The 22,089-nt window shown below is 45.0% G+C and overlaps 1 protein-coding gene across 3 annotated transcripts in view; it reads right to left on the minus strand.

The window, feature by feature from the left end:
• LOC110502607 (anoctamin-5) overlaps positions 1–22,089 on the minus strand; it is an 82,008-nt gene that overhangs the window by 23,921 nt on the left and 35,998 nt on the right. For all 3 annotated transcript variants that reach the window (XM_036961035.1, XM_036961036.1, XM_036961037.1), the window contains 3 exons: positions 9,282–9,389; positions 1,240–1,308; positions 135–257 (listed from right to left, as the gene is read on the minus strand). In XM_036961035.1, coding sequence (XP_036816930.1) covers positions 135–257; positions 1,240–1,308; positions 9,282–9,389 — 300 coding nt within the window. The remainder of the gene's footprint in view (positions 1–134; positions 258–1,239; positions 1,309–9,281; positions 9,390–22,089) is intronic.

Here is a 22,089-nt window from a genome sequence, read left to right on the forward strand (position 1 = left end):
TGGGATCAGGCTACCGTTTTAACCTACAGTCCAAAGACTGGCCAGATATTTTCTTTCAGTTCTGGTATTGGAACCAATCCGTTTGGCTTGGACCCGCCTCGCTAACCGCTAGGCTACCTGACTGCCTACTGTACCTGGTGAACGGGGATGTCGTTTTCCTTGAAGGGAACCTTGATCTTGAGGACATCGGCGTAGGTGGCCAGAACCTCCCATGGGGCGTGGATCTTCACAAAGTATGTCTTCCTGTCATCTGACACCTGATTGGAGGAGAGAGATGGAGTGATGGAGAGATAGATAGAAGTGGAGATGGATGGACAGACAGGAAGACGGACAGACAAAACAGACACAGCCTGTCAATTATTTAACCAATAGCCAAGTTTAGCTACTTAAGTTCACCTCCACCACCAAAAACAAACCATTTTCCTGTACTGTGTTATAAAGTTGATAAACCAGAGTATTTCTATTGATCTATCGCCCCCAGTGGTGAGAAAGAGTAATGGCATCCCCCTGTACAAAAACACTGCCAGGACAGTCTGTCCTTGTATACTAAATATCTCTCCCCCCAGTGGTGAGAAAGAGTAATGACATCCCCCTGTACAAAAACACTGCCAGGACAGTCTGTCCTTGTATACTAAATATCTCTCCCCCCAGTGGTGAGAAAGAGTAATGGCATCCCCCTGTACAAAAACACTGCCAGGACAGTCTGTCCTTGTATACTAAATATCTCTCCCCCCAGTGGTGAGAAAGAGTAATGGCATCCCCCTGTACAAAAACACTGCCAGGACAGTCTGTCCTTGTATACTAAATATCTATCCCCCCAGTGGTGAGAAAGAGTAATGGCATCCCCCTGTACAAAAACACTGCCAGGACAGTCTGTCCTTGTATACTAAATATCTATCCCCCCAGTGGTGAGAAAGAGTAATGGCATCCCCCTGTACAAAAACACTGCCAGGACAGTCTGTCCTTGTATACTAAATATCTATCCCCCCAGTGGTGAGAAAGAGTAATGGCATCCCCCTGTACAAAAACACTGCCAGGACAGTCTGTCCCTGTATACTAAATATCTCTTGTTTCAGACCTATATTCATTCACTAGCCTGGTCTCAGATCTGTTTATGCTGCGTTGCTAACTCCTCTGGTCCGATGTTGTTAGCAACACAGACATATCTGGGACCAGGCTATTTATTCACCAGAACTTGGTTAGATGTAATCAGATAAACCTTCAGGGCAGGAATCTTACCGATTTATCCTCTGTCTCCAACTCCAGCCCTGCTTTCTGTAGGTTAGCCTCATACTCCCTCCGCCTCTCCTGTTGACAACATAGAAGGAAGAAAAGAGAAGAGGAGAGAGGAGCATAGAGGGGAAGAGAGGAGAGACGATAGGAGAGGAGAGAGGATATGAGAGGAGAGCGGATAGGAGAGATGATAGTATAGGAGAGGATAGGATAGGAGAGGAGATATGATAGGATAGGAGAGAGGATATAAGAGGAGAGACGATAGGATAGGAGAGGAGAGACGATAGGAGAGGAGAGAGGATATGAGAGGATACCCCAACATGTCTCCCTGCTCCCCATCCCATTACCCCAACATGTCTCCCTGCTCCCCATCCCATTACCCCAACATGTCTCCCTGCTCCCCATCCCATTACCCCAACATGTCTCCCTACTCCCCATCCCATTACCCCAACATGTCTCCCTACTCCCCATCCCATTACCCCAACATGTCTCCCTGCTCCCCATCCCATTACCCCAACATGTCTCCCTACTCCCCATCCCATTACCCCAACATGTCTCCCTACTCCCCATCCCATTACCCTAACATGTCTCCCTGCTCCCCATCCCATTACCCCAACATGTCTCAAATCGAATCAATCACATTTTATTTGTCACATACACATGGTTAGCAGATGTTAATGCAAGTTTAGCGAAATGCTTGTGCTTCTAGTTCCGACAATGCAGTAATAACCAACAAGTAATCTAACTAACAATTCCAAAACTACTGTCTTATACACACAAGTGTAGGGGGATAAAGAATATGTACATACAGTGCCTTGCGAAAGTATTCGGCCCCCTTGAACTTTGCGACCTTTTGGCACATTTCAGGCTTCAAACCTAAAGATATAAAACTGTATTTTTTGTGAAGAATCAACAACAAGTGGGACACAATCATGAAGTGGAACGACATTTATTGGATATTTCAAACTTTTTTAACAAATCAAAAACTGAAAAATTGGGCGTGCAAAATTATTCAGCCCCCTTAAGTTAATACTTTTTAGCGCCACCTTTTGCTGCGATTACAGCTGTAAGTCGCTTGGGGTATGTCTCTATCAGTTTTGCACATCGAGAGACTGACATTTTTTCCCATTCCTCCTTGCAAAACAGCTCGAGCTCAGTGAGGTTGGATGGAGAGCATTTGTGAACAGCAGTTTTCAGTTCTTTCCACAGATTCTCGATTGGATTCAGGTCTGGACTTTGACTTGGCCATTCTAACACCTGGATATGTTTATTTTTGAACCATTGTAGCTTTTGCTTTATGTTTTGGATCATTGTCTTGTTGGAAGACAAATCTCCGTCCCAGTCTCAGGTCTTTTGCAGACTCCATCAGGTTTTCTTCCAGAATAGTCCTGTATTTGGCTCCATCCATCTTCCCATCAATTTTAACCATCTTCCCTGTCCCTGCTGAAGAAAAGCAGGCCCAAACCATGATGCTGCCACCACCTTGTTTGACAGTGGGGATGGTGTGTTCAGCTGTGTTGCTTTTACGCCAAACATAACGTTTTGCATTGTTGCCAAAAAGTTCAATTTTGGTTTCATCTGACCAGAGCACCTTCTTCCACATGTTTGATGTGTCTCCCAGGTGGCTTGTGGCAAACTTTAAACAACACTTTTTATGGATATCTTTAAGAAATGGCTTTCTTCTTGCCACTCTTCCATAAAGGCCAGATTTGTGCAATATACGACTGATTGTTGTCCTATGGACAGAGTCTCCCACCTCAGCTGTAGATCTCTGCAGTTCATCCAGAGTGATCATGGGCCTCTTGGCTGCATCTCTGATCAGTCTTCTCCTTGTATGAGTTGAAAGTTTAGAGGGACGGCCAGGTCTTGGTAGATTTGCAGTGGTCTGATACTCCTTCCATTTCAATAATATCGCTTGCACAGTGCTCCTTGGGATGTTTAAAGCTTGGGAAATCCTTTTGTATCCAAATCCGGCTTTAAACTTCTTCACAACAGTATCTCGGACCTGCCTGGTGTGTTCCTTGTTCTTCATGATGCTCTCTGCGCTTTTGACGGACCTCTGAGACTATCACAGTGCAGGTGCATTTATACGGAGACTTGATTACACACAGGTGGATTGTATTTATCATCATTAGTCATTTAGGTCAACATTGGATCATTCAGAGATCCTCACTGAACTTCTGGAGAGAGTTTGCTGCACTGAAAGTAAAGGGGCTGAATAATTTTGCACGCCCAATTTTTCAGTTTTTGATTTGTTAAAAAAGTTTGAAATATCCAATAAATGTCGTTCCACTTCATGATTGTGTCCCACTTGTTGTTGATTCTTCACAAAAAAATACAGTTTTATATCTTTATGTTTGAAGCCTGAAATGAGGCAAAAGGTCGCAAAGTTCAAGGGGGCCGAATACTTTCGCAAGGCACTGTAAAGATATATGAATGAGTGATGGTACAGAGCGGCATAGGCAAGATACAGTAGATGTTATCGAGTACAGTATATACATATGAGATGAGTATGTAAACAAAGTGGCATAGTTAAAGTGGCTAGTGATACATGTATTACATAAAGATGCCGTAGATGATATAGAGTACAGTATATACGTATACATATGAGATGAATAATGTAGGGTATGTAAACATTATATTAGGTAGCATTGTTTAAAGTGGCTAGTGATATATTTTACATCATTTCCCATCAATTCCCATTATTAAAGTGGCTGTAGTTGAGTCAGTGTGTTGGCAGCAGCCACTCAATGTTAGTGGTGGCTGTTTAACAGTCTGATGGCCTTGAGATAGAAGCTGTTTTTCAGTCTCTCGGTCCCAGCTTTGATGCACCTGTACTGACCTCGCCTTCTGGATGATAGCGGGATGAACAGGCAGTGGCTCGGGTGGTTGTTGTCCTTGATGATCTTTATGGCCTTCCTGTAACATCGGTTGGTGAAGGGGTCCTGGAGGGCAGGTAGTTTGCCCCCGGTGATGCGTTGTGCAGACCTCACTACCCTCTGGAGAGCCTTACGGTTGTGGGCGGAGCAGTTGCCGTACCAGAAGGTGACACAGCCCACCAGGATGCTCTCGATTGTGCATCTGTAGAAGTTTGTGAGTGCTTTTGGTGACAAGCCGAATTTCTTCAGCCTCCTGAGGTTGAAGAGGCGCTGCTGCACCTTCTTCACGATGCTGTCTGTGTGGGTGGACCCATTCAGTTTGTCTGTGATGTGTATGCAGGGGAACTTAAAACTTACTACCCTCTCCACTACTGTTCCATCGATGTGGATAGGGGGGTGTTCCCTCTGCTGTTTCCTGAAGTCCACAATCATCTCCTTAGTTTTGTTGACGTTGAGTGTGAGGTTATTTTCCTGACACCACATTCCGAGGCCCCTCACCTCCTCCCTGTAGGCCGTCTCGTCGTTGTTGGTAATCAAGCCTACCACTGTTGTGTCGTCCGCAAACTTGATGATTGAGTTGGAGGCGTGCGTGGCCACGCAGTCGTGGGTGAACAGGGAGTACAGGAGAGGGCTCAGAATGCACCCTTGTGGGGCCCCAGTGTTGAGGATCAGCGGGGTGGAGATGTTGTTGCCTACCCTCACCACCTGGGGGCGGCCCATCAGGAAGTCCAGTACCCAGTTGCACAGGGCGGGGTCGAAACCCAGGGTCTCGAGCTTGATGACGAGCTTGGAGTGTACTATGGTGTTGAATGCCGAGCTGTAGTCGATGAACAGCATTCTCACATAGGTATTCCTCTTGTCCAGATGGGTTAGGGCAGTGTGCAGTGTGGTTGAGATTGCATCGTCTGTGGACCTATTTGGGCGGTAAGCAAATTGGAGTGGGTCTAGGGTGTCAGGTAGGGTGGAGGTGATATGGTCCTTGACTAGTCTCTCAAAGCACTTCATGATGACGGAAGTGAGTGCTACGGGGCAGTAGTCGTTTAGCTCAGTTACCTTAGCTTTCTTGGGAACAGGAACAATGGTGGCCCTCTTGAAGCATGTGGGAACAGCAGACTGGGATAGGGATTGATTGAATATGTCCGTAAACACACCAGCCAGCTGGTCTGCGCATGCTCTGAGGGCGCGGCTGGGGATGCCGTCTGGGCCTGCAGCCTTGCGAGGGTTAACACGTTTAAATGTTTTACTCACCTCGGCTGCAGTGAAGGAGAGGCCGCATGTTTTGGTTGCAGGCCGTGTCAGTGGCACTGTATTGTCCTCAACGCGGGCAAAAAAAGTGATTTAGTCTGCCTGGGAGCAAGACATCCTGGTCCGTGACGGGGCTGGTTTTCTTTTTGTAGTCCGTGATTGACTGTAGACCATGCCACATACCTCTTGCGTCTGAGCCGTTGAATTGAGATTCTACTTTGTCTCTATACTGACGCTTAGCTTGTTTGATTGTCTTACGGAGGGAATAGCTACACTGTTTGTATTCGGTCATGTTTCCGGTCACCTTGCCCTGATTAAAAGCAGTGGTTCGCGCTTTCAATTTCACGCGAATGCTGCCATCAATCCACGGTTTCTGGTTTGGGAATGTTTTAATCGTTGCTATGGGAACGACATCTTCAACGCACGTTCTAATGAACTCGCACACCGAATCAGTGTATTCGTCAATGTTGTTGTCTGACGCAATACGAAACATATCCCAGTCCACGTGATGGAAGCAGTCTTGGAGTGTGGAATCAGATTGGTCGGACCAGCGTTGGAGCTTCTTGTTTTAGTTTCTGTCTGTAGACAGGGATCAACAAAATGGAGTCGTGGTCAGTTTTTCCGAAAGGAGGGCGGGGCAGGGCCTTATATGCGTTGCGGAAGTTAGAATAGCAATGATCCAAGGTTTTGCCAGCCTTGGTTGCGCAATCGTTATGCTGATACAATTTAGGGAGTCTTGTTTTCAGATTAGCCTTGTTAAAATCCCCAGCTACAATGAATGCAGCCTCAGGATGTATGGATTCCAGTTTGCAAAGAGTCAAATAAAGTTTGTTCAGAGCCATCGATGTGTCTGCTTGGGGGGGAATATAAGAGAATTCTCTTGGTAGATAATGCGGTCAACATTTGATTGTGAGGAATTCTAAATCAGGTGAACAGAAGGACTTGAGTTCCTGTATGTTGTTGTGGCCACACCACGTCCCGTTAACCATGAAGCATACGCCCCCGCCCCTCTTCTTACCAGAAAGATGTTTGTTTCTGTCGGCGCGATGCGTGGAGAAACCAGCTGGCTGCACCGACTCCGATAGCGTCTCTCCGGTGAGCCATGTTTCCGTGAAGCAAAGAACGTTACAGTCTCTGATGTCCCTCTGGAATGCTACCCTTGCTCGGATTTCATCAACCTTGTTGTCAAGAGACTGGACATTGGCGAGAAGTATACTAGGGAGTTGTGCACGATGTGCCCGTCTCCGGAGTCTGACCAGAAGACCGCCTCGTTTCCCTCTTTTACGGAGTCGTTTTTTTGGGTCGTCGGCTGGGATCCATTCCGTTGTCCTGGTTGAAAGGCAGAACACAGGATCCGCTTCACGAAAGTCATATTCTTGGTTGTACTGATGGTGAGTTGACGCTGCTCTTATATTCAGTAGTTCTTCTCGACTGTATGTAATGAAACCTAAGATGACCTGGGGTACTAATGTAAGAAATAACACGTAAAAAAACAAAAAACTGCATAGTTTCCTAGGAACGCGAAGCGAGGCGGCCATCTCTGTCGGCGCCGGAAATCACAACAACATTTGATAAGTTTATAAAAGGCCTTTCCCCTCCCTGGTTGCGCCCCTACCAGAAGACCCACCCATTGGTTGCTCCCCTCACAGAAGACGCAGCCATTGGTTGCTCCCCTCCCAGAAGACCCTCTCTATAAACCGTCTGATCATGATGCTTACTAGTACCAGCTACACATTTTAGAAATATTTGCAAATTTATTAAAAATAAAAAACAAATACATTATATACATCATTATTCAGACCCTTCGCTATTTAGACTCGAAATCAATCCTGTTTCCATTGATCAACGTTGAGATGTTTCTACAACTTGATTGGAGTCCACCTGTGGTCAATTCAATTGATTGGACATGATTTGGAAAGGCACACACCTGTCTTTATAAGGTCCCACAGTTGACAGTGTATGTCAGAGCAAAAACCAAGCCATGAGGTCGAAGGAATTGTCCGTAGAGTTCCCGAGACAGGATTATGTCGAGGCACAGATCTGGGGAAGGGTACCAAAATATTTCTGCAGCATTGAAGGTCCTCAAGAACAAAGTGGCCTCCATAATTATTAAATGAAGAAGTTTGGAACCACCAAAACTTTTCCTAGAGCAGGCTGCCCGGCCAAACTGAGCAATCAGAGGATAAGGGCCTTGGTCAGGGAGGTAACCAAGAACCCGATGGTCACTCTGACAGAGCTCTTTGCAGCACTCCACCAATCAGGCCTTTATGATAGAGTGGCCAGACAGTAGCCCCTCCTCAGTAAAAGGCACATGACAGCCTGCTTTATTTGCTAATAAGGCACCCAAAGGACTCTCAGACCATGAGAAACAAGATTGAACCCTTTGGCCTGAATGCCAAACGTCACGTCTGGAGGAAACCTGACACCATCCCTACGGTGAAGCATGGTGGTGGCAGCATCATGCTGTGGGGATGTTTTTCAGCGGCAGGGACTGGGAGACTAGGGAAAGATGAACGAAGCAAAGTACAAAGAGATCCTTGATGAAAACCTGCTCCAGAGTGCTCAGGATCTCAGACTGGGGCGAAGATTCACCTTCCAACAGGACAACGACCCTAAGCACACAGCCAAGACAACACATGAGTGGCTTCGGGACAAGTCTCTGAATGTCCTTGAGTGGCTAAACCAGAGCCCGGACTAGAACCCGGTCAAACATCGCTGGAGAGACCCTGAAAATAGCTGCGCAGCAACGCTCCCCATCCAACCTGACAGAGCTTGAGAGAATCTGCAGAGAAGAATGGGAGAAACTCCACAAATACAGGTGTGCCAAGCTTGTAGTGTCATACCCAAGAAGACTCAAGGCTGTAATCGCTGCCAAAGGTGCTTCAACAAAGTACTGAGTAAAGTGGCTCAATACTAAATGTGATATTTCTGTTTGTTTTTTTATACATTTGCTAAAATTTAAAAAAACGTTTTTTGCTTTTTCATTATGCGGCATTGTGTGTAGATTGATGAGGGAAAAAATACTATTTGATCAATTTTATAATAAGGATGTAATATAACAAAATCAAGGGGTCTGAATACTTGCCGAATGCACTGTATATCATTATACACCACTTTATCATGTGGACTCATGTGGAAGCTTCACCTCAAAATGGCTACTTCTCCCACACAGCATGCAAATAGTACTCAAATATACTTAAATAACAAAGTTACCAAGGAAACTAAGGGTCAATTCAAGGCTAACTCAAAGCAGGAGGCAGATGATAAGGACAGTCCATTCCATGGGGCTCAGTCACTGGTTAGGAATGAGGAACTATAGGTACTGTAGCTTAGCTTAGCTTAAATGTTTCATCTTGTTTCAAGGTATTTGTGTCATGCAGTTTATTTCTGAAATATGAACACTATCAACAGTCAGTGCTTGCTATTATGAACAGCGTGGCAAGAGACGTACCTAGCTGGTGCTGACAAGTGAGGTGAGTCAAGTGAAGTGAGTCAAGTAAAGTGAGTCAAGTGAAGTGAGTCAAGTAAAGTGAGTCAAGTGAAGTGTGTCAAGTGAAGTGAGTCAAGTAAAGTGAAGTGAGCCAAGTGAGTCAAGTGAAGTGAGTCAAGTAAAAATGAGTCAAGTGAAGGAAGAGTGCTATGTATTACAGCATCCTGAATTATGTTCATACATCTTATTCACCCTGTACTTTTACTACAGAGCCATGTAGCCGGATTAAACCAGAACGAACTCTGAACTAACTCACAACGGAATGGAGCATTCAGTCAGGTTTTACCCAGGCGGTGTCCTGTGCCCAGAAACCAGTATTAAGTATCACTGAGAATTCCCATGAAACCCCTGCGATGACAATGCACTTGACAACTATTTGCAGTAGAAGGAAGTGTAGTTGATAGTGAGGTGTGTTTCTGTAGGTTGTATTTTACCTGTTTCCTCTCTCCGTCTCGGTCATCCACATAGGACAGGACGAAGTCAATCCTCCTCTTTCCATCCCGGAAGAACACAGAGTCTTTACTCTGCTGATGCTTGTCAACCTGGGAGGAGACAGACAACACACACACAGACAAACAGTCAACACACCGTCAACACACAGTCAACCACAGTCAACACACACCAATACACAGTCAACCACAGTCAACACACACCAATACACAGTCAACACACAAACACAGTCAGCTGACATTCCCAGATATAGGGCCCGTTTCCCAGACATAGATTAAGCCTAGAACTGGAATAAATAGCTATGTAAATGGAGTCTCTGTCTGGGAAATTTGGTCCATGAAGTACACCACCACACAGGAAAGCCTTGGATGCCTTGAAATGCAAACAGCCTTCAGTTCACTCCAACTTCAAGGTTTGAGTATCTCTCTACACAGGCGTTTCAAGGTAGAACCACAGCTGAACACATTCTTGGAAAAAGCCAGACCTCTGAACCGAGCTATCCCCAGCACAGCAACGCCACTGCAAATCAATACTGTCACTGTAACAAGATACATGGAACCAAGATGAAGAATCACACACAGCATCACAGTATTACCTCCCCTGCAGAGCCGGAGCCGGATGATGAGGACACGCAAGTAGCAGGAACAACGCAATTCAACCACGGCTGAAATGTTCTATGTTCCATAGTTACATTGAGCTTATCAGGAGGTCTGAATCTTGTTTTATCCACATTAGAACTGACCATAGTTTTGTCATTATCTTAATACACTGAGTCATGGTCTGGTCATTATCTTAAAACATTGATTTTGGTCTGGTCATTATCTTAATACACTGAGTCATGGTCTGGTCATTATCTTAAAACATTGATTTTGGTCTGGTCATTCATTATGTTAATACACTGAGTCATGGCCTGGGTCTTCAGTAATCTCGGTTAACCCAGAAATAAAATCGTACAGAATTTGTTTACGTAGTATGTCCACGAGAGGTTAGGTCTTGAAAGGTTGGGTCTTAGTCTGGATCTCAAAGACTTCTGTCATGATTATAGGTTGGGCCTGTGTCTCAAGGACATCGGTCTTGACTCTATCTCTGGTTAGTTAACAGATTACAGTAGCCTCTGTCCAAGACGGCACACAGAGCATTCCCACTGGGCACACCATGTCATTTCAACGTGGATAATATTTGGTTGAGATTACAAACTCTATGCACCCACTCATAAAGAGAGCCAAAAGTTAGTTGAATTTCCTATGTTTTGTCACTATACTTTCAACCATCTTAAAAACAACAAAATTCCAATGGAAAAAATAGCATCTGATTGTTGGTTTTAGTTCACCGAAATGTCTATAACTGCTAGGGGTGTGCCGAGTAGTCGGACAAAATGAGTATCGCAACGGATATGGGTAAATTTTTTGGATACGCTTAAGATCCGAGTATATTTTGTAATTATCTGTGATCGTAAAAATAAATACAAAAATAAGTTATTTTCGGGTGCCAGCAAGCATCTTTCTCACGTCAGTCAGTCCTAGAGTTTCTAAAGTGTACTGTACTGTCTTTGAGTCAGTCATGTGCGAGGTTCTACGTGCACTAGATAACTTAACTGGCTAGTTTGCCTGTCTGTAAAGAGATGGGCGGGTTGTCCGTTGATCCTGCCGCTCTGATTGGATAGAGTGAAGCTGTATTTCTCTGTCCACTCGCTTCATCATTTCGATCACTTTTCGTCGCGTGTTTTCAGTCTGATCATTTAGATTGTTGCTGCCTGCTAGTATGATAAATCACAAGGTGAGGATGTTTGTTATCAAGCGATCAATGTGCATAATATCTAACAAGTGGGGCAAAGGGTAGGGAAAGCATATGAAACCTCTGACTGAGTGACAGCAAACTTCGCTGCCCGCTGCAAATTGAGGACACACAGACACAACACTCCGCACACGGCTCCTAATCTGCAGCTTTTTTTTTTGCAGTGAGAATGTGAAACTGTCAATTTCTGGAAACGATTATGAATACCAGTATGGCCATGTCGGCACACCCATAATCATTGCGCTTTCAACCATTTAAAAGCACAGCAAAGTTCGGGAATACAATGAAAAATCGTGTTTATTTATATAAAAAAATTACCAACTGGGAACACACTGGTTGAAGGCATTTATAGTGACAGTAACCTCAAAATGTCGCTATGCACGTTAACTCATTTTATAGTCCCAAACTCTCGTTATGTGTTGGTCTGGGTCTCAAGGACTTCTGTCTTGATTAGAGGCCATGGGTAACTGGAGACAGATCTCAATTAAATGTCAACAAGACAAGACTGACTACTGAACAGTAAAATAAAACAACAAAGTGAAGTTCCATGACTGGCTGGCATGGTAGACCAATAGCAACAGTCTAGTTAGCATATCACTCAGAATGAAGCGAGGTACTGGGCATGGTAGGCCAATAGCAACAGTCTAGTTAGCATATCACTCAGAATGAAGCGAGGTACTGGGCATGGTAGACCAATAGCAACAGTCTAGTTAGCATATCACTCAGAATGAAGCGAGGTACTGGGCATGGTAGACCAATAGCAACAGTCTAGTTAGCATATCACTCAGAATGAAGTGAGGTACTGGGCATGGTAGACCAATAGCAACAGTCTAGTTAGCATATCACTCAGAATGAAGTGAGGTACTGGGCATGGTAGACCAATAGCAACAGTCTAGTTAGTATATCACTCAGAATGAAGAGAGGTACTGGGCATGGTAGACCAATAGCAACAGTCTAGTTAGCATATCACTCAGAATGAAGTGAGGTACTGGGCATGGTAGACCAATAGCAACAGTCTAGTTAGCATATCACTCAGAATGAAGTGAGGTACTGGGCATGGTAGGCCAATAGCAACAGTCTAGTTAGCATATCACTCAGAATGAAGCGAGGTACTGGGCATGGTAGGCCAATAGCAACAGTCTAGTTAGCATATCACTCAGAATGAAGCGAGGTACTGGGCATGGTAGACCAATAGCAACAGTCTAGTTAGCATATCACTCAGAATGAAGCGAGGTACTGGGCATGGTAGACCAATAGCAACAGTCTAGTTAGCATATGACTCAGAATGAAGCGAGGTACTGGGCATGGTAGACCAATAGCAACAGTCTAGTTAGCATATGACTCAGAATGAAGCGAGGTACTGGGCATGGTAGACCAATAGCAACAGTCTAGTTAGCATATGACTCAGAATGAAGCGAGGTACTGGGCATGGTAGACCAATAGCAACAGTCTAGTTAGCATATCACTCAGAATGAAGCGAGGTACTGGGCATGGTAGGCCAATAGCAAAAGTCTAGTTAGCATATCACTCAGAATGAAGTGAGGTACTGGGCATGGTAGGCCAATAGCAACAGTCTAGCTAGCATCTCACTCAGAATGAAGCGAGGTACTGGGCATGGTAGACCAATAGCAACAGTCTAGTTAGCATATCACTCAGAATGAAGCGAGGTACTGGGCATGGTAGGCCAATAGCAAAAGTCTAGTTAGCATATCACTCAGAATGAAGTGAGGTACTGGGCATGGTAGGCCAATAGCAACAGTTTAGTTAGCATATCACTCAGAATGAAGCGAGGTAGTGGGCATGGTAGGCCAATAGCAAAAGTCTAGTTAGCATATCACTCAGAATGAAGTGAGGTACTGGGCATGGTAGGCCAATAGCAACAGTTTAGTTAGCATCTCAATCAGAATGAAGTGAGGTACTGGGCATGGTAGGCCAATATCAACAGTCTAGTTAGCATATCACTCAGAATGAAGTGAGGTACTGGGCATGGTAGGCCAATAGCAACAGTCTAGTTAGCATATCACTCAGAATGAAGCGAGGTACTGGGCATGGTAGACCAATAGCAAAAGTCTAGTTAGCATATCACTCAGAATGAAGCGAGGTACTGGGCATGGTAGGCCAATAGCAACAGTCTAGTTAGCATATCACTCAGAATGAAGTGAGGTACTGGGCATGGTAGGCCAATAGCAACAGTCTAGTTAGCATATCACTCAGAATGAAGTGAGGTACTGGGCATGGTAGACCAATAGCAACAGTCTAGTTAGCATATCACTCAGAATGAAGTGAGGTACTGGGCATGGTAGACAAATAGCAACAGTCTAGTTAGCATATCACTCAGAATGAAATGAGGTACTGGGCATGGTAGACCAATAGCAACAGTCTAGTTAGCATATCACTCAGAATGAAGCGAGGTACTGGGCATGGTAGACCAATAGCAACAGTCTAGTTAGCATATCACTCAGAATGAAGCGAGGTACTGGGCATGGTAGGCCAATAGCAACAGTCTAGTTAGCATATCACTCAGAATGAAGCGAGGTACTGGGCATGGTAGACCAATAGCAACAGTCTAGTTAGCATATCACTCAGAATGAAGCGAGGTACTGGGCATGGTAGACCAATAGCAACAGTCTAGTTAGCATATCACTCAGAATGAAGCGAGGTACTGGGCATGGTAGACCAATAGCAACAGTCTAGTTAGCATATCACTCAGAATGAAGCGAGGTACTGGGCATGGTAGACCAATAGCAACAGTCTAGTTAGCATATTACTCAGAATGAAGCGAGGTACTGGGCATGGTAGACCAATAGCAACAGTCTAGTTAGCATATCACTCAGAATGAAGCGAGGTACTGGGCATGGTAGACCAATAGCAACAGTCTAGTTAGCTTATCACTCAGAATGAAGCGAGGTACTGGGCATGGTAGGCCAATAGCAACAGTCTAGTTAGCATATCACTCAGAATGAAGCAAGGTACTGGGCATGGTAGACCAATAGCAACAGTCTAGTTAGCATATCACTCAGAATGAAGCGAGGTACTGGGCATGGTAGACCAATAGCAACAGTCTAGTTAGCCTATCACTCAGAATGAAGTGAGGTACTGGGCATGGTAGACCAATAGCAACAGTCTAGTTAGCATATCACTCAGAATGAAGCGAGGTACTGGGCATGGTAGACCAATAGCAACAGTCTAGTTAGCATATCACTCAGAATGAAGCGAGGTACTGGGCATGGTAGACCAATAGCAACAGTCTAGTTAGCATATCACTCAGAATGAAGCGAGGTACTGGGCATGGTAGACCAATAGCAACAGTCTAGTTAGCATATCACTCAGAATGAAGCGAGGTACTGGGCATGGTAGACCAATAGCAACAGTCTAGTTAGCATATCACTCAGAATGAAGCGAGGTACTGGGCATGGTAGGCCAATAGCAACAATCTAGTTAGCATATCACTCAGAATGAAGCGAGGTACTGGGCATGGTAGGCCAATAGCAACAGTCTAGTTAGCATATCACTCAGAATGAAGCGAGGTACTGGGCATGGTAGGCCAATAACAAACAGTCTAGTTAGCATATCACTCAGAATGAAGCGAGGTACTGGGCATGGTAGGCCAATAGCAACAGTCTAGTTAGCATATCACTCAGAATGAAGCGAGGTACTGGGCATGGTAGGCCAATAGCAACAGTCTAGTTAGCATATCACTCAGAATGAAGTGAGGTACTGGGCATGGTAGGCCAATAGCAACAGTCTAGTTAGCATATCACTCAGAATGAAGCAAGGTACTGGGCATGGTAGACCAATAGCAACAGTCTAGTTAGCATATCACTCAGAATGAAGCGAGGTACTGGGCATGGTAGGCCAATAGCAACAGTCTAGTTAGCATATCACTCAGAATGAAGTGAGGTACTGGGCATGGTAGACCAATAGCAACAGTCTAGTTAGCATATCACTCAGAATGAAGCAAGGTACTGGGCATGGTAGACCAATAGCAACAGTTTAGTTAGCATCTCACTCAGAATGAAGCGAGGTACTGGGCATGGTAGACCTATCTATATATTGGAACGTCCTGTAACTTTTTGTAAATCTAGCCTTGTCTCAGAACTGTTTGTGCTGTCTATCTGGCAAGACAGCACAAACCGTTCTGGGACAAGGCTAGATTTACAAAAAGTTACTGCACGTTCCAATATATAAATCAGAGATCAGGCTGGCCTTGTCAAGCAGACCACCATAGTCCTTGTGCCCAAGAACATCAAGGTCACCTAAATGACTATCACCCAGTAGCACTCACATCTGTAGCCATGAATGGTTTAAAAGGCTGGTCATGGCATCACATCAACACCATCACCCAGACACCCTTGACCCACTCCAAATCGCATACCGCCCCAACAGATCCACAGATGATGCAATCTCCATTGCACTCCACACTGCTCTTTCCCACTTGGACAAAAGGAACACCTAAGTGAGAATGTTGTACATTGACTTCAACACCATAGTTCCCTCCAAGCTCATCTATAAGCCAAGGACCCTGGGACTGAACAACTCCTTCTGCAACTGGATCCTGGACTTCCTGACAGGACGCCCCAGGTGGTGAGGGTAGGTAACAACACATCCGCCGTGCTGGCCCTCAACACGGGGGCCCCCTCAAGGGTGCATGCTCAGTCCCCTCCTGTACTCCCTGTTCACCCATGACTGTTTGGCCGCGCGTGACTCCAACACCCTCAATAAGTTTGCCAACAACACGACGGTGGTAGGCATGATCACCGGCGACAATGAGACAGCCTATAGGAAGGAGGTCAGAGACCTGGCAGTGCTGTGCCCGGACAACAACCTTTCCCTCACCGTCAGCAAGACAAAGGAGCTGATCGTGGACTACCGGAAACAGAGGGCCGAGCACGCCCCGTTCACATTGACGGGGCTGTAGTGGAGTGGGTTGAAGAGCTTCAAGTTGCTCGGTGTCCAGATCACTAAGGAACTATCATGGTCCAAATACATCAAGATAGTCGTGAAGAGGGCACGACAACACATTTTCCCCCTCAGGAGACTGAAAAGATTTGGCACGGGTCCTCAGATCTTCCTTAATGTCCTTCCGCTGCACCATCGAGAGCATCTTGACTGGCTGCATCACCGCTTGGTATGGCGACTGCTCGGCATCCAACCACAAGGCGCTACAGAGGGTGGTGCGTACATCATTGGGGCCCGAGTTCCCTACGACCCAGGACCTCTATACCAGGCGGTGTCAGAGGAAGGCCATGAAAATAGTCAAAGATGTCAGCCACCCTACTCATAGACAGTTCTCTCTGCTACCGCACGGCAAGCATAGCAATGTACCACGTCTGGAATCAACAGGACCCTGAACAGCTTCTACCCCCAAGCCAGAAGACTGCTAAATAAAATCTAATCAAATCTAAGTTTATTTGTCACGTGCGCCGAATAGAACAGGTAATACCTTACAGTGAAATGCTGACTTACAGGCTCTAACCAACAGTGCAAAAAGGTATTAGGTGAACAATAGGTAAGTAAAGAAATAAAACAACAGTAGAAAGACAGTGAAAAATAACAGTAGTGAGGCTATATACAGTGGAGAGGCTATATACAGTAGAGAGGCTATATACAGTAGAGAGACTATATACAGTAGAGAGGCTATATACAGTAGAGAGGCTATATACAGTAGAGAGGCTATATACAGTATAGAGGCTATGTACAGTAGAGAGGCTATATACAGTAGAGAGGTTATATACAGTAGAGAGACTATATACAGTAGAGAGGCTATATACAGTAGAGAGGCTATAAACAGTAGAGAGGCTATAAACAGTAGAGAGGCTATAAACAGTAGTGAGGCTATATACAGTAGAGAGGCTATATACAGTAGAGAGGTTATATACAGTAGAGAGGCTATAAACAGTAGTGAGGCTATATACAGTAGAGAGGCTATATACAGTAGAGAGGCTATATACAGTAGAGAGGCTATAAAAGTAGCGAGGCTACATACAGACACCGGTTAGTCTGGCTGATTGAGGTAGTATGTACATGTAGATATGATTAAAGTGAGAGTAGCAGTAGCGTAAAAGAGGGGTTGGCGGGTGGCGGGACACAATGCAGATAGCCCGGTTAGCCAATGTGCGGGTGCACTGGTTGATTGAGGTAGTATGTACATGAATGTATGACTGTGAGTGACTGTGCATATATGCTAAACAGAGAGTAGCAGCAGCGTAAAAGAGGGGTTGGAGGGGGGAGGCACAAAATGCAAATAGTCCGGGTAGCCATTTGTTTACCTGTTCAGGAGTCTTATGGCTTGGGGGTAAAAACTGTTGAGAAGCCTTTTGTAAAAGACTTGGCACTCTGGTACCGCTTGCCATGCGGTAGTAGAGAGAACAGTCTCTGACTGGGGTGGCTGGGGTCTTGTGTAGAGGTCCTGGATGGCAGGCAGCATAGCCCCAGTGATGTACGGGGCCATACGCACTACCTTCTGTAGTGCCTTGCGGTCGGAGGCCGAGCAATTGTCTTACCAGTGATGCAACCAGTCAGGATACTATCGATGTTGCAGCTGTAGAACCTTTTGAGGATCTGAGGACCCATGCCAAATCTTTTTAGTTTCCTGAGGGGAAATAGGCTTTGTTGTGCCCTCTTCACGACTGTCTTGGTGTGTTTGGACCATTCTAGTTTGTTGGTGATGTGGACACCAAGGAACTTGAAGCTCTCAACCTGCTCCACTACAGCCCCGTCGATGAGAATGGGTGCGTGCTTGGTCCTCCTTTTCCTGTAGTCCACAATCATCTCGTTAGTCTTGGTTACGCTGGGGGATAGGTTGTTATTCTGGCACCACCCGGCCAGGTCTCTTACCTCCTCCCTATAGGCTGTCTCGTCGTTGTCGGTGATCAGGCCTACCACTGTTTTTTATTTTTTATTTTATAATATGTGTATTATTTTCCAATAAAAAATTAAATAAAAAAGACAGCAATACAAACAATGACATTCATTGTACTGTTGAATGGGATGGCCAATTTAGAGGACAAAACTAAACTTAACTCACACATACACAAAATAAAACTAAATCCTATTAGGTGGTACATGTATAAGAAGACAGCATATAGTCATTACAAGCAGTGTAGTTAAGCCAAAAATAAATATTGAGTGGAGTACAGCACAGAGTACCACTGTTGGGTCATCTGCAAACTTAATGATGGTGTTGGAGTCGTGCCTGGCCATGCAGTCATGGGTGAACAGGGAGTACAGGAGGGGACTGAGTATGCACCCCTGAGGGGCTCCATTGCTGAAGATCAGCGTGGCAGATGTGTTGCCACCTGGAGGCGGCCTGTCAGGAAGTCCAGGATCTAGTTGCAGTGGGAGGTGTTTAGTCCCAGAGTCCTTAGCTTAGTAATGAGCTTTGAGGGTACTATGGTGTTGAACGCTGAGCTGTAGTCAATGAATAGCATTCTCACGTAGGTGTTTATTTTGTCCAGGTGGGAAAGGGCAGTGTGGAGTGTGATTGATATTGCATCATCTGTGGATCTGTTGTGGCGGTATGCAATTTGGAGTGGGTCTAGGGTTTCTGGGTTAATGGTGTTGATGTGAGCCATGACCAGTCTTTCAAAGCACTTCATGGCTACAGACGTGAGTGCTACGGGTCGGTAGTCATTTAGGCAGGTTGTCTTTGTGTTCTTGGGCACAGGCACTACGGCGGTCTGCTTGAAACCTGTTGGTATTACAGACTCAATCAGGGACATGTTGAAAATGTCAGTGAAGACACCTGCCAGTTGGTCAGCACATACCCGGAGCACACGTCCTGGTAATCCGTCTGGACCGCAGCCTTGTGAATGTTGAACTGTTTAAAGGTCTTAATCATGTCGTCTACGGAGAGCGTGATCACACAGTCGCCCGGAACAGCTGATGCTCTCATGCATGTCTCAGTGTTGCTTGCCTCGAAGCGAGCATAGAAGTGATTTAGCTCGTCTGGTAGGCCCGTGTCACTGGGCAGCTTGCGGCTGTGCTTCCCTTTGTAGTCTGTAATGGTTTGCAAGCCCTGCCACATAAGACGAGCGTATTGACGCGTTGCCAGTTTGATGGTTCGTCGGAGGGCATAGCAGGATTTCTTATAAGCTTCCGGGTTAGAGTCCCGCACCTTGAAAGCGGCAGCTCTACCCTTTAGCTCAGTGCGAATGTTGCCTGTAATCCATGGCTTCTGGTTGGGGTATGTACGTACAGTCACTGTGGTTACGACGTCCTCGATGCACTTATTGATGAAGTGAATGGCTGATGTGGTGGACTCCTCAATGCCATCGGAGGAATCCCGGAACATATCTGTTCCAGTCTGTGCAAAACAGTCCTGTAGTATAGCATCTGCTTCACCTGACCACTTGTTTATTGACAGAGTGCTTGTATTCACTGGTGCTTCCTGCTTTAATTTTTGCTTGTAAGCAGGAATCAGGAGGATAGAATTGTGGTCGGATTTACCGAATGGATGGCGAGGGAGAGCTTTGTACGCTTCTCTGTGTGTGGAGTACAGGTGATCTAGAATTGTTTTTCCTCTGGTTGCACATTTAACATGTTGATAGAAATTAGGTAGAACTGATTTAAGTTTCCCTGCATTAAAGTCTCCGGCCACTAGGAGTGCCGCCTCTGGGTGAGCGGTTTCCCGTTTGCCTGTCTAGTTGTTATGTTGTAATCATGTTATGTTGTAGCTGCGTCTCTTCCTCTTGCCAATAACTGGGATGTTGGCCTTGTTTTTTATTTTGACTCATCACATACGCTGCTATTACTGTTTTTTGTCTATCTTGTTGCCTAGTTACTATTTCCCTACCTATTGTGAGCTCCAAAAGTATTGGGAAGGTGACACATTTTTTGTTGTTTTGGCTCTGTACTCCAGCACTTTGGACCTGAAATGATACCATGAGGTTAAAGTGCAGACTGTCAGCTTTGATTTGAGGGTATTGACCCTTTTTGCACTAACCTTTCTTTGACTCATGTTTATTTATTTATTTTATTTCACCTTTATTGAACCAGGTAGGCCAGTTGAGAACACCTTTATTTAACCAGGTAGGCTAGTTGAGAACACCTTTATTTAACCAGGTAGGCTAGTTGAGAACACCTTTATTTAACCAGGTAGGCTAGTTGAGAACACCTTTATTTATCCAGGTAGGCTAGTTGAGAACACCTTTATTTAACCAGGTAGGCCGGTTGAGAACAAGTTCTCATTTACAACTGCGACCTGGCCAAGATAAAGCAAAGCAGTGCGACAAAAACAACAACAACAGAGTTACACATAAACAAATGTACAGTCAATAACACAAAAGAAAAGAAACATAGAATGTACAGTGTAAATGTAGAAGAGTAGGGAAGTAAAGGCAATAAATAGGCCATAGAGGCGAAAATAATTACAATTTAGCCATTAACACTGGAGTGATGGATGCGCAGATGATGATGTGCAAGTAGAGATACTGGGGTGCAAAAGAGCAAGAGGGTAAGTAATAATATGGGGATGAGGTAGTCGGGTGGGCTATTTACAGATGGGCATTTATAGTGACAGTAACGGGTACAGTGATCGGTAAGCTGCTCTGACTCATCGCATACGCTGCTGCTACTGTTTACCTTCTTTGTTCCTAGTTACATGTCTCACGGTTAGTCCTCACCCGTTGTTTACCAAGCATGTTGATGAACAACATTTGATTCTACAGATGTATTTTTTGTTATTTAGAAACCGGAGCAGTTTTTTTTTTTGGAACACTGTCATGGCACAAATGAACCACCTCAATGGGTTATGGTTATGGTTAGTGGCCGACCCAGTAAAGCCTGCAGCTCTTCCCATTCATTTTAAATGCATGATTGGGATTCTTACTTCACCCGTACCCCCCAACCCCCATATCCCTTGTAACGCACCAGGGCCTATGTACTTTCCACTGTCTGACACGCACGCACGCACACACACACACACACACACACACACACACACACACACACACACACACACACACACACACACACAGGAAGCCATGTTGAGAAAGAGACCTGTTCCCTGTTCATTGCTGCTACAGCTGTTCATATACCTATAAATAACTAACTGCACCCCGCATATTCTAGAACCGGCCTAGCTGACATTGCTACAGTAGCTGTCTGGCCCATAGCTGCTCTTAGAATTAACACAACATAAAACACTGGGCGTAGTCGTCCCCCCAACACACTAGGGCCAGTCCCACTCTCTGTACCCCCTTACCCCTAAAGAAAAATTAGACAGGACTCTAACTGCAGTAGTATTAGCACATCATAAAAATAGACAGGACTCTAACTGCAGTAGTATTAGCACATCATAAAACTAGACAGGACTCTAGCTATAGTAGAATGATCACAACATAAAAAAAACTAGACAGGATTAGCTGCAGAGAGAATGCTCAACAAAAACTAGACAGGATTAGCTGCAGAGAGAATGCTCAACAAAAACTAGACAGGATTAGCTGCAGAGAGAATGCTCAACAAAAACTAGACAGGATTAGCTGCAGAGAGAATGCTCAACAAAAACTAGACAGGATTAGCTGCAGAGAGAATGCTCAACAAAAACTAGACAGGATTAGCTGCAGAGAGAATGCTCACAACCAAAACTAGACAGGACTCTAGCTGTAGTAGAACAATCACAACAAAACAACTAGACAGGACTCTAGCTGTAGTAGAACAATCACAACATAACAACTAGACAGGACTCTAGCTGTAGTAGAACAATCACAACAAAACAACTAGACAGGACTCTAGCTGTAGTAGAACAATCACAACAAAACAACTAGACAGGACTCTAGCTGTAGTAGAACAATCACAACATAACAACTAGACAGGACTCTAGCTGTAGTAGAACAATCACAACAAAACGACTAGACAGGACTCTAGCTGTAGTAGAACAATCACAACATAAAACTAGGCAGGACTCTAGCTGTAGTAGAACAATCACAACATAAAACTAGGCAGGACTCTAGCTGTAGTAGAATGATCACAACATAAAACTATACAGGACTCTAGCTG

The sequence above is a fragment of the Oncorhynchus mykiss genome, chromosome 2 (assembly GCF_013265735.2).
Source record: "Oncorhynchus mykiss isolate Arlee chromosome 2, USDA_OmykA_1.1, whole genome shotgun sequence".
NCBI lineage: Eukaryota > Metazoa > Chordata > Actinopteri > Salmoniformes > Salmonidae > Oncorhynchus > Oncorhynchus mykiss.